Source organism: Octopus sinensis, linkage group LG13, assembly GCF_006345805.1.
Source record: "Octopus sinensis linkage group LG13, ASM634580v1, whole genome shotgun sequence".
Taxonomy (NCBI): domain Eukaryota; kingdom Metazoa; phylum Mollusca; class Cephalopoda; order Octopoda; family Octopodidae; genus Octopus; species Octopus sinensis.
Genome location: NC_043009.1, coordinates 69,174,239 through 69,188,612, shown reverse-complemented (window position 1 = coordinate 69,188,612; position 14,374 = coordinate 69,174,239). Strand labels below are relative to the sequence as shown.

General features: G+C 36.9%; 1 protein-coding gene across 1 annotated transcript in view; it reads right to left on the bottom strand.

The window, feature by feature from the left end:
• LOC115218491 overlaps positions 1–14,374 on the bottom strand; it is a 72,743-nt gene that overhangs the window by 40,654 nt on the left and 17,715 nt on the right. Inside the window, exons 6-7 of the mRNA XM_029788341.2 lie at positions 5,513–5,691; positions 1,699–1,735 (exon numbers count right to left, since the gene is read on the bottom strand). Of these exons, the coding sequence (XP_029644201.1) occupies positions 1,699–1,735; positions 5,513–5,691 (216 nt within the window). The remainder of the gene's footprint in view (positions 1–1,698; positions 1,736–5,512; positions 5,692–14,374) is intronic.

Sequence of the window (14,374 nt, the reverse complement as noted above, 5' to 3'; positions counted from 1 at the left end):
TCAAACTTCGTCATTCATGAGCACCTGGTAAAGCTTGGGTACACAAATCGCTACAATGTTTGGGTACCACATGATTTGAGTGAGAAGAACCTTTTGGATCACATTTCCATCTGTGATTCACTTTATAAACGGAATGAAAAGGTGCCTTTTTTTAAAGCAAATTGTGACAGGTGATGAGAAATGGATTATCTACCGAAATGTTCAGAGAAAGTGATCCTGGAATAAGCAACACGAGCCACCCTTAGCCACCCCAAAAGCGGGTCTTACCCTAAAAAAGTCTTGCTTTGTGTCTGGTGGGATTGGAAAGGAATTCTGTGCTTTGAGCTTTTCCCAAGTAACCAGGCAATTAATTCTGAGAAATACTGCACACAACTGGACGAGTTAAAAGCAGCAATTTGAGAGAAACATCCAGAATTGGCCAACAGAAAGGGTGTTGTTTTCCAACATGATAATGCAAGACTGCACGTTTCTTTGGGAACCAGACAAAAATTGCTGCAGCTCGCCTGGGATGTTACTCCACCTTCCATATTCATCGGATATTGCTCCTTCGGATTTCCACTTATTCAGGTCTCTACAGAAGACTTAATGGTAAAAATTTCAATTCCTTGGATGACGTAAAAAGATACCTTGATGAATTCTTTGACTTGAAACTACCTCAATTCTGGGAAGAGGATATTTTCAAGCTGAAGGAAAGATGGAGATTGTGCAACAAAATGGTTCATATTTGGTTGATTAAAAATGTAATGCCAAGTATTTATTGACCTTTTTCTTTCCTTTAAAAATCGGTACAAACTTTCCGGACGACCCAATATATATTATATATATATATATATATATATATATATATATATATATATATATATATAGATAGATAATAGATAGATAGATATAGATAGATAGATAGATAACTTTCTTTATTGGCCACACAAGGGTTGAACTTAGAGCGGACAAATACAATGTAGAGCTTTTCTTGGAAGGGGGGGGGGGGGGCGAAAACAAACAAAAATAAAAATAAATAAAAAATAGGGATAACGATCAAAAGGGATCGAAATCGTTTGAGATATACAAAAGGTCGAAATAATACAAAAAGTTCCCAAAAGTGGGGAGGTTTATTTGTGTAAAGAAAAACCTATGAAAAGACCATGGTAACCTCAGGCAATAATGTCACATAACACATTTATAAGTAGGTAACTCTCTTTTTTACCTTGCTTTTTTTTTCTAGTTCACAGGATTATGCTCAAGGTGGCTTCGTCATTCATACGTGCCATCCTTGCTACATTCACCCATCTTTTTTTTAAACATTCACTAGACAAAACTTGCCTCTCTACTCTCACCTTCCTCTTCAAGTGATACTTGAGGAAGCTGATGAGAGATTGACCAGAGAGGAAAGTGAAGTGTTTGTCTCTAATCTTTTCAGATGCGTCCACTAGACACATTCTTTTGCCATAGCCACAAGTACAATGAAAATACCTCTTCCTTCTCGTAGATAGATAGATAGATAGATAGATAGATAGAGAGAAAGAGAGAGAGAGAGAGGGAGGGAGAGAGAGAGGTAGAAACAGACTTATACAAGGATATACAGATAAAGAGAGACAGACACATACAAAGATAAATAGAGAGTGTAAGAAATTAAGGGTGAAAAAAGAGAGAGGTTGAATGGAGAAAATAATTATTCTCAGGAATTATTGTTATACTTGCCTTCTTGTTTGAAATTCTCAAGCGACCAGTTATCGGCCAAAAATATGAAAAAGAATCAGAAGAAAGTAGATTACTTTTGGCAAACACTGGAATTCTACATATCATTTTTATTAAACCAGAATTGTCATAGTTATGGTCACTCACTGAGACACATGGACATTCTTAGTTCTACACATATTTTAAAAACAAACTCTAATCTCTGTATTCACAGACACTGAGCACAGTCGTTCACTTGCTGCAAGATCACAGCTACAAATCCCTATATTTATGTTGAGATATAAATTGGTACGTTTTGGAAGTGGAGTTCATGGCCACAGGTGGTAGATGGGGGGGGGGGCAGGGTGCTATATAAAGGATGAAGGATTTGTTCCATTTGCAATTCTGTAATGGAACCTTCTAGGGATTCGGAAGAAAGCAACAGAAACTAATTCAGTGTATGTTGCCTAAAAGATGGACATTAGCTTTTTTTCTTTAATCACTCAACGGAAAGAGGAAAGGCATTGACCCTTTTCAAAGCCTCATTGAAGGAAGAGAAGAAGAAAGGAATTTCTTCTCAGATGACACTCATTAAATTTTCCACATTTAAAATGGTTACCAAATATACTGTTTCACATCTGCTTAAAAGGGTTATCAAATATACATTTTTTCTAAATGTAAAAAAACAAACAATTTAATGAAAAATTAACAGACAAAAATAAAAATATCCCAAACACTCAAAGAAGTAATTTTTAAGATAAAGTTAAAAACAGCTGTGACAACTCTTATACTAAGTAAAACACTATTATCCATTCCTATAAGAAATGTGCAAAGGTAAAAATTGTGTTAACATAAATTGAACAAATAGAATTATTAAACCAATCAGAGCTCAAAGAAGGAAAAAAAATGAAGTTGGGAGAATTTTGTAAAACTGAATGGTATTTCTTTGCCAGATGAGAGGGCAAAGAGTAAAATTATATATCTCTGTTTAGGAAAGAACAGGAATAGACCAAATCTGTCTTCACATTCACAACAAGGAGTAGAACAAACACTTCAGGACATATCAGGAGAAATTCTCTTAATTGTAAAAGACGAATGTTATGGCAGTATCTGCTGTGTCTTCAAAGCTAAAGATTTTGCCTGAAACACAGACCGAAATTGTCAGATATAAATCCATCCATTTGTGACTTAGGACATGGGTGAAAGAACTAGAAGAATGGTGATAAGAAACACTGGAAATGACATAGAGTTGTGGCTAGTTTGAGTTGGAATTATGGGAGAATGATTGATGCAGGATTAACAAACGATGAGAAGTGGTCAGAAGGGGTCCAAACGAATTGCATGTCCTAATGAACCTCAAAATTCACAAAACCATACTGGAACTGTGCCCAGTAAAAAGTGTTGAGGCAAAAAGAATGAGATTAATGATGCAGGGTAGGAAAATCTTTTTGCTACATTTGTTGATGAGTGATTGACCAGAGAGAAACTCTTTTGAGACAATCTTGTTTTAGTTTTCATTTTGATTATTTTGTTTTATCTTTTTTTTTTGAAATTTCAATTTATTTTCATACATCTTTCGTTTCCTCATTTGTGAAGTTGTTTTTCACATTCCACTTTTTACTTTTCTTTCTTTGTAACCTCTCATGAAATTTTGGTAAAAAATAAATTATCAAAGTCATTTCGAGTAATAAAGGAAAAATTTATTATTATCATAATTTTAGTTTGGCTCAGGTTTAGTCTTATTCCGAGTAGGAGTCATGTGGATAGCATGTTACTACCTGCATCCTTAGGTATCCACAAGTTTTCAGCAGTCTCTCAAGTACGTGGAATTCTTATGATAATCCTTGCTGTCCTTAAGAGACAGACTTTCTGTAGGAGCTCTTCCAGGCATTCTATTCCAATCTCCTTCAGCCATTAGCCTATATCTTGGCAGAATCGTTTGCATGACAAGCAAAATGCTTAGTGGTATTTTGTCTGCCGCTATGTTCTGAGTTCAAATTCCACTGAGGTTGACTTTGCCTTTCATCCTTTCAGGGTCGATTAACTAAATACCAGTTATGCGTTGGTGTCAATGTAATCGACTTAATTCCTTCCCCCAAATTTGAGACCTTGTGCTTCCAGTAGAAAGGATTATTATTATTATTATTATTATTATTATTATTATTATTATTATGTGAGAGAGCAGTGCATGCCATCAAAGTGACACTGGGGTAAAATTTACGAAGCCCAATATACCCATCATGACTACCCGTCTGATAAAGGTACACCAGGCACATGCATCACAACCATATGTGCGCGACATGGTGATCTCATATCAAGATAAACAGCACATGACCTTGCAGGTGGGGCCCAGTTAGAATTTTCTTCAGGTTGAGTAGCCCATCCCGCTCAAACGGTCCCTGAATAAGGGTTGTTTAAGGATGTTGAAAGAACCACCCATGTTTCCAGAGGTGAACTATTCAAACCCCAAAGAATCCCTCTCAACACATGGCTATGATGCTCCCCCACTACTTCTGCTCGTGGTCAGAGATGCACATATCGTCAGCCACTAAGGGACATGCTCAACTGGTTAAGGTCAAACAACTGACAAGCAGATCTGTGGTATTGAGCAGAATATTTGCTGTAGCCCATCTTTTATACCAAGACAAAACAACGTACATGATAACACTTCCAATCAGTTAAGATCAGAAGCCATGAGAGCCACTGCCTGGTACTGCATCAGGGCATTTATTATTATTATTATTATTATTATTATTATTATTACCTTTTCACAGCTTCTAATGCTGGAGATGTACTACAGTGCCAGTTGTTCACTTCCAGTGAACTACGGTAAAAGCCTTTATTTTACAAGCACCATCCAGAGTATTCGAGTGGTTACAAGCAGTGCTGTTGTCTGCAAGTGCCCCACTCTTATTGCAGCCCCTATTTGTTCCATGTACTTTACTGTTCCCAGGGCTCCAACAATTATTGGTACTACTATCACCTTTTTTAATCAACCACAACTGCTTAACCTCCCAAGCTAACCTCTCATATCTATCAACTTTTCTTTCTTCCTTATCACATAACTTCTTGTCAGCTGGGGATGCTGTAGAGGAATTATCCAACATCGTTTGCTTTCTTTCTCAATTAACACTATGTGTGGCTTCCTACCCTCTATCTCATGGTCGCACTGAATCATAAAATCCCACAGGATCTTTGCATTATCATTTTCGATGGTGCCTTTGGGTTTATGTTTGTACCAATTTTTTGCTCTGTCAAATCCATACTTGTTGCAAAGTGCCCAATGGACAATCCTTGCTATGTTGTCACAATGTCTCTTATATTCTTTCTGGGCTAGTGGCATACATTGGCTGGTCATATCCCATACAGTTTCACCATTTTGTCCACAAATTCTGCATTTATAACTTTCTGATGTGTTGTCCATTCTGTATTTGATGTAATTTGTTTTTAGTGCTTGCTCTCAGGCAGCACAGATTAGAGCCTCCATTTCTGGTTTTAAATCACTTTTAGTCATCCATAGCCATCTTTTTTCTCTGCCTGTCTTCAAATTTTTTTATTATCATCATCATCATCATCATCATCATCATTATTATTATTATTATTATTATTATTATTATTATTATCATTATCATTATTATTATCATTATTATTATTATTATCATTATTATTATCATTATCATTATTATTATTATTATTATTATTATTATTATTATTATTATTATTATCATCATTATCTTGGAAGAAACTGAGTCTGCTGCTAAAACAAGCTATAAGAATTATTACCAAATTATTAAATCATCAGCATAATTAGAGAAATAAAAATCATTATACTACTTACTAGGTAATTATACCAGTTATAATATGACTGGGTGGCTGAGCTATTAGAAATGTTCTGGCTTGGTTTCAGTTCATGGAAAGAAATTTTTGTTGGGGTATAATTAGTGCAGTTTGCATAATCGTACTTCAACAGTGTAATCTTCAAGATCTTATTATTTTGGTTTGTCTTATAGAGTTGTCCTGAAGAAAATTACAGAAAAATAATTAAAAAATGAACATACAATTATTTTTCTAATGTCATTCTCAGACAATTATTATTTATCTGATTGTAATATTATAAACATAAAAAAAAAAAATTAAATGGTTGAATAAATAAATGAAATTTAATATTAATGCATTGGACAGGAATTGTGAAGGTTCGTGGCTTAGTGGTTAGGGGATTCTGTTCATGGCTGTAAGGTTGTGAGTTCAATTCCCAGTGGCATATTGTGTCCTTAAGCAAGAGACTTTATTTTGCATTGTTACAGTCCACCCAGCTGGCCAAAATATATAGCATATGTATTTCAAAGGCTTGTCACATCCTAAGTCCCACTGAGTTTCCATGAGAACCACATTAAGGGTACACGTGTCTGTGGAGTGCTCATCCCTTTGCATATTAATTCCACGAGCAAGCTGTTCCATCGATCGGATCAAATGGAACCCCCCATCATCATAACCAACAGGTGGCAGTTAGTTAATAAATTGGAAATCAAATCAAGTCAACTCAAAATCGCTGATGTGGCCGATGACAGTACCACATGATTGGCACTTGTGCCAGTGGAACGTTAAAAGCACATCCAAGCATGATCATTGCCAGGGCCACGGATTGGCTCCCGTGCCGGTGGCACATAAAAAGCACCATTCGAGTGTGATCATTGCTAGCATTGCGTTACCGGCACATGTGCCAGTGGCACATGAAAAACAACATTTGAGTGAGGTCCAGTGCCACCAGACAGGTTTCCATGCAGGTAGCACGTAAAAAACACCTTTTGAGCATGGTCGTTGCCAGAACCACCTGACCGGCCCTTGTGCCGGTGGCACATAAAAGCACCCACTACACTCTTGGAGTGGTTGGCGTTAAGAAGGGCATCCAGCTGTAGAATCTCTGCCAGATTGGATTGAGCCTGGTGCAGCCTCTTGCTCACCAGTCCTCAGACAAACTATCCAACCCATGCCAGCATGGAAAGTGGATTTTAAATGACAATGATGATGATGATGGAATGAGGACAGAATTATTTAAATAATTATCACTATTTCATCAACATAAAATGGTGAGCTGGCAGAATCGGTTGCACACCAGGGAAAATGCTTAGTGGCATTTGTCTATCTTTACACTCTGAGTTTGAATACTGCTGGGGGGTCAAATTTGCCTTTCATCCTTTTGGAGTTGATAAAATAGGTACCAGTTGAACACTGGGGTCCACGTAGTCGATTCACTCCCCCCGCCCCGCCCCCAAAACTGCTGGTCTTGTGCTAAAATTTGAAATCAGTATCTCATCAATATATGATTGGTGCTTTTTTATTGAACACTGGAAGAACAAAAAAGCAAAATGAACAGCACACTGTTCTAACACGTATGTATATATAAATATATATATATACATAGAAAGAGAGAGAGAGAGAGAGAGAGAGATACAGGGTGCAGTTAATAAACTGTTGTCTAAATTACGCAAAAATGAAAATAACACTGACATCTCATTTTAATATATTTACCAAGATTACATAAAAAAATCTTGAAATACTAAAGAGTAAATTTATTCAATGAAATCGCAATTGGCTGTAACTGTGACCTCCAGACAACTTTGGAATCTCCTGCAACTCTTTTGGACGGTCACCTTGTTTAAGTTGGTGAATGCTGTCATAATCTTTGCCTTCAGTTTGTCTTTGGTGTTACAAGGCATTTTGCTGGTCTCTCGCTCAACTGCACTCCACACATAATAATCAAGGGGGTTGCAGTCTAGGGAGTTAGGTGGCCAGATGTTAGGGGTGATGTGGTCATAGAAATTGTCTGACAGCCGTGACTGGGTTTTCCTGCTTGTGTGGCATGGTGCAGAGTCCTGTTGCCAGACATAGATTCTTCCAGCAGCCACCCTTTTCAACCAGAGCAGCACTACCCCCTCCAGGCACTTGATGTAGGCTGTCTGCGAAGTTGAATGGAGGCATGACATCACCATCACTAGTGATCACTCCAAACACCATGATGCTCACTGGATGTTTGATTTTTATCACTCTTAGTACATCTGTCCTCAGATTCACTCCCAAACAGTTTGAAATATTTGTATTGGAGTTTCTGGCACAAATGCCAAGCAGTACAGCATGTCGTTTCCAAATTTCTGGTAGAGTGAGTTGCATCATGGTGCTGTTTTCTTCACAGTCGGTGCCCAACTGACCCTACTATACTGCATGCATTTGACAAAATCAAAAAATAAACAATGAGCATGTGCAAAATTAAAATTATAAGATGGCGACAATTTACCCATCGCACCCTATACCATGTATCTGTCTGTCTGTCTGTCTGTCTGTCTGTCTATCTATCTATCTATCTATCTATCTATCTATCTATCTATCTATCTATCTATCTATCTATCTATCTATCTATCTATCTATCTATCTATCTATCTATCTATCTATCTATATCTATCTATCTATCTATCTATCTATTATCTATCTATCTATCTATCTATCTATCTATCTAATCTATCTATCTATCTATCTATCTCTCTCTCTCTCTCTCTCTCTCTATATATATATATATATATATATATATCCTAGTGCTGTGGCTAGGGTTTTGACTGCTATTTCAGCATGGTGGTATCTCTCAGATACCCTAATTTATAGTTTTAAATAATTACTACCTTTGTATGGTATTTATTCCCATGCTGGCCACTTGATAAGATCGATATTTAAATATCGATACTATCATTATATATATATATATATGTATGCGTGTATGTTTGCTTCATTTTGTCGGCTGATAGCCATCTCCCGTTCTATCTGATTGTTCTGATTTACTTTCATTCTGGCAGGTGCGTAGATATGACTTTTCAAGACAACCAATGATTTACATGGTATTCTAACTTGTCAAGTCTGCATATGTTGCCACGCATCCATCACAAGAGGATTTCATAAAATACAAGACAGACCAAGAGACGATATGACAAGTCAGACGTCTGTATGTCATTGGATTTAAGCAGCAAAAGCTTGTTGAACACTTTTGCCACTCTCCCGGTCACCATAGTAGGTTCCAGTGCAGCCATGGCTACATGACTGAGAAGTTAGCTTCACAAACAACAGGGTTTGGGGTTCAGCCCCACTGCATAGCACCTTGGGCATCTTCTTCTATAGCCCCAGAGCAACCAAAGCCTTTCAGAGGAATCTGATGGATGGAGACAGTGAAGTTTCCTAGATTTATCATAAAACAGAAAACAGCATGACTTTAAGTGAATCAACTTGGAAACATGGATGAGATATGTTCTTTGACTAGCCAAGGACCAAAATACAAGATAAACAGGAAGTAAGCTATTTTAGAAAAACAGAACAGTTTTTCAGATTCCTGTGGTTCCTTCTTGTGATGGGAGTTAAAACATGGAAGATAATCATCTCCTCACATCACAAGACAGGATTAAAAATTTGAATTTGAAATTCAGGAATTATGAGGGGAAAATATGCATAGAATTTTCTTATTGAGTTACAGATTTTTGTTATCTAATTAACAGAACCAATCTAAGGATGAATTCACAAAGCACTGATAATAATGAGTATCATCTGATGGAGCAAAATGAATAGCAGCAGACTGTGATCTCAAATTACTTTCTGTTGTTTTGTTTTTAATCCCTACTGGAACCTTCAATGAATTACTTTCAAGTAAAAGCATTTCGGCAAAAGCAAGAATCATACCATTTTTAGTGTTTTATGCTTGTGCAACTGAAGTGGATCATTTACATGTCACAAACAACCGAGGGGGCCTTGCCAGATAAAGAGGTGCAAGGGAGGTCATGTGAACAGAAAGATAACTAGTGTGGGTCTCTTTTGCTTTGTCATTTGGGACAGATGTGGTGTGCCATTTGAGTTGAGGAATTTGCCATTTGGTTCTGACCAGAGGTTTGGTGGGTAGGGCTCCCATGAATATATCCTGGCTGGAAAGGATCGATATTTTGAGAGGACCCACAAGGTAGGTGAATTACACCTTTTTCTTCTCCGTACAACAATGTTTTAATTTTTTACTTTTTGTTTTATGTGTTTTAACTTCTGTGGCAATATGAGGTATGTTTCCTAAAAATATTATCATCATCATCATCTTCATCATCGTTTAACGTCCGTTCTCCATGCTAGCATGGGTTGGACGGTTCGACTGGGGATCTGGGAAGCCAGAAGGCTGCACCAGGCTCCAGTCTGATCTGGCAGTGTTTCTAAAATATAAATGATGATATATGTACCTAGGGGTCATATTAGATAAAACAATAAACGGTATCTCTCATCTCAAGCTACAAAATGTTGTAGTCTCATTAGACTCAAGATTGTATAGAACTTGAATAAATAGAGTAAGTTTCAACTGGGAATTCGAATATGCGATTTCGTACAAGTATTTAAATATTTTGCATTAAAAGAATATTTACAGAAGAAATGAAATGTTTGCAATATCCTCGTCTGTTGTAAAACTGTAAATCCATCGATCTGCATTACCCAAAACTACTTTGTTCTGGCTTTTTACTATCAAAAATGCTTTTTATTTGCAAATACTGACTGCTTTTGTAAAATAAACTAATTTTTATTGACAAAAGCTGTAACTAGAATGAAGCTGAATTAATAAGAGAGGCTTTACAAAGGTGTTTGACCTTTTAGAAATAGCAACTAAATCTCCTCTAAAAATTCAGTGTAATCTTAAAAAAAAAAGGGGAGGTTACATTGCATGATATCATCCTAGATACACTTGTAGCTGAAAGTAAAAATAGTCGTGGCCAAAAGACCTTTTATCATGTCAGCTTGATAAGGGTTGACCTTAGGATTCAACAACTACAACAGGCTCAGTAAACCAATGTGATTTTTCTAATTGCTAGAAAGACCAGTCAAATCTTCCTCCTATAACCTATCACTATCTTCAAGAAAGAATTTAAGCTTTAGATTTTCTGCAAATAAATGCAGGTATTTATGTTCGATTAATTAAAGAGTCTGCTTTGCAATCACGAAGCCCCACACCTTATCCTACAACATAGCATCTTGGGTGAAATTTATTGAACATATCCTCATGTTGACCCAAGACTTGAGCATGAAATTTGACAGATGGAAACTGTATGGAAGCCTGCCAGATGGATTGGTTATGTAACTCAAAGGTACAACTCTGTTAGGCTGCATCATACTGATTCAACCGGGAAATTATGCTGAGGCTGCAAGGGTCTGTGGAATATACAGCCACTTATACATTAATTTGGCAAATACTTAGTTGATTGAACAAAATAGAGGCAGGTGTGGCTGTGTGGTAAGAAGTTTGTTTCTGAACCACATGGTTCCGAGTTCAATCCCACTGCATGGCACTTTGGGCAAGTGTCTCCTACTATAGCTTTAGGTCAACCAAAGCCTTATGAGTGGATTTGATTGACGGAAACTGAAAGAAGCCCATTGTGTGTATGTGTGTGTGTGTGTGTGTGCATGCGTGTGTGCATATCTGTCCCACACTGTTGCTTGACAACCAGTGTTGGTGTGTTTACGTCCCCATAACTTAGTGATTCAGCAAAAGAGACCAATACAGTAATTACCAGGCTTTAAAAAAAATGGTACTGAGGTTGATGTACTTGACTAAAAGTCTTCAAGGTGGTGCCCCAGCATGGCCACAGTCTATATGACTGAAACCAGTAAAAGAATGAATGAAGATTGTTAAAACCAGCTGAGGATCTATCAGTATGACTGAAAATAGGACAGGATGGTCATGAATGGAACATCTTTGATCAGATCTGACATGAGCTCAACTACAAGCAAGGCAAGCCAGTGATGAAGCCTCTATGGGTTTGCTCAATGTGCTAGAAATATCAGCCAAACTTTTTTTAAATTACATCCTTCCTTCTTGAATAAGAAAAGGACACATTAGATAATGCAATGGAGACAAGATGGCCAGGGTTGGACTACTTTTGATCACAGGTCTGCTCCATCAGTGCTGACTTGGGCTAAACAATAGCAACAATTCGACATAGTAAATATTAGTTGTTATTGCTGTGTAGCCCCAGGTGAGCTCTGAACAAGTCAATGATCAAAGCCATTCCAGCAGTGGCTAAACAGTCTTTTATCTAGTAAAACATTTATCTGAGGTATTCTTAGGTACCCAATATATATTCAAGATGAAAAGATGTAATTTAAGGAAATATGGTTTCTATAAGGAAAAAAAATAACACTCTATAATATTTAAAAGCCCTTGTCTAAACTATCAAAAAAAAAAACAAACTAATTTCCATTGATAAAATTTGGCCGTCAGCACCTTGATAAATATTGTGTATTCTGCTAAGAATAAATAACAATACAATCCTCTAGTTACAAACATGAAATAAAAATGATTTTGGAGATAACATTTTAAATTGTTGTTGAAATTCAAGTGTTAAATGACAACCATTTCTATAGTAAACAAAAAAAATCTGGTTGAATGTTCTGTAGTAAATATCACGTATTCTGGTAAAAATAAAGAGCAATACAACAATCAAAACAACAACAATAAAACCAAGATGCTGAGACTACTTTGTTGTTGAAATCTGAAAAGCAGAAAACATCTTGTATCAATCATGGTTATTGGAGAATTCAATTTATTTCACAGAATTTTCAGTTGTTATAAGAGCCTGTCATGTGACTTAAAATTTAATTAATTACTTTCTTGAAACTTACTGAAAATTGAGATTTATACTAAAGTGGTAGAAGAAGAAATTAATATTAAAATTTCTTTTAGCAAAAAAATAAAAGTAAAATAATCAGTTATTTTATTTGTTTCAAGAATTCTGAGAACCATAAAAAATTCCTACATATTGTGTCATGTTTTTCTTTGAGTGAAAAACAATAACTTGAAGAATTAAGTTTTAACCTTTGATCAATATAGAATTGCATAACAAGAAAACAGATGGCAAAACAACCTTGAAGAATAAACTGGAATGAAGAAACAAAGAAAAGATTTGATTTATGTCTCCCAAACAGTTGAAGGAATCTGGGGTAGAGGTAGACCCAGGAAGACATGGGATGAGGTAGTCAAGCATGGCCTTCGAACGTTGAGCCTCACAGAGGCAATGACAAAAGACCGAGACCTCTGGAGATATGCTGTGACTGCGAAGACCCGACAAATAATGTGAGTTCATGGCTGTTTCCTGCACCAGCTTCACATAGAAGCCCCAGCCCATCCAAAGTACCTTAGATCATAGGGTAACCTGCTGTGCTTGAGGAGACCTATTGAGTCAAGTACATCAGCATCAAAATGAAAATCAAATGGAAAATGTAGTTGTGATCCCCATGCCGGTGGCACATAAAAAGCACCAACCGATTGTGGCCATTGCTAGCCTCCCCTGGCACCTCTGCCGGTGGCACATAAAAAGCACCAACCGATCGTGGCCGTTGCTAGCCTCCCCTGGCACCTGTGCTGGTGGCACGTAAAAAGCACCCAATACACTCACGGAGTGGTTGGCATTAGGAAGGGCTTCCCAGACCCTGGTCAAACTATCCAACCCATGCTAGCATGGAAAGCGGACGTTAACCAATAATGATGATGATGATGATGAATACAACTATGAGTGTACCTATTTATACACACACGCACACACACACACACACACACACACACACACATACACACACACACACATAAGGGTTGTGTAGTAGTTTGAGTGAAACATTGTGTGATGCTTAAAATTAAAATTAAAATTGTTCAGAAGCCTATCCAGTGCAAATTAAAAGTTTGGAGTGAAAACAGAAGTAACAAAGATAGAACGACTTGCACTTTACCATACGTCTATATTTCATCCTTTCTTCATTCGGAGAAAATGGAAGATGGTGTCAAGCTGTTATCTTTTGCTTAGCTATGTGGAAGTGGGTGGAGATCGCGACATGTGCAGCATGATTGGACAACATTTAGCAGCCAAACAACATATAAGAATGATAGATCATAGGGATACCTTGCTGTGATCTCTGAAACCTCATAGCTTTAGCTATAGATCACTTCTTTTAATAGAAACATTGGCCACATAAATACTGTTTTTCTATTCTATAAGACATACTTTCATCCTTCCTGTAAGTATATAAGCTAATTCTTTCACATACTTTAACACAGTCGATTTGGTAGTTGATATTATAACACTGTCAGTAGTCCAGTATAAATGTTAAAGGTTACTAATGAGTTATTCAATCTCTGAAGATTTGACAATGCACCCTACTTATAAGGTTTTACTTATATATCTGGTATTTTTTTTATTGTTAATGAAAAGCATGTAAGATGACACAACTAAATATCTTATGAACTAAGTCTGCTGTTTTGCTTTCTATTTTTACTCTGTGACGTTTCCAACCATAGCATCCAACCAAAGGAGACTCTGACTATGAGTCTATGAGTCCTCTTTGCTGTTTTTCTTTTGGGTATACAGGAATAGATATGGAGAAATTAATACTGGTTACCTGTCATACAATTTAAATTTAAATTACACTATATAAGCACAGAAGTGGCTGTGCAGTAAGTAGCTTGCTTACCAACCACATGGTTCTGGGTTCAGTCCCACTGTGTAGCACCTTGGGCAAGTGTCTTCTACTATAGCCTCGGGCCGACCAAAGCCTTGTGAGTGGATTTCGTTGACAGAAACTGAAAGAAGCCTGTTGTATGTGTGTGTGTGTGTGTGTGTGTGTGTGTGTGTGTGTGTGTGTGTGTGTGTGT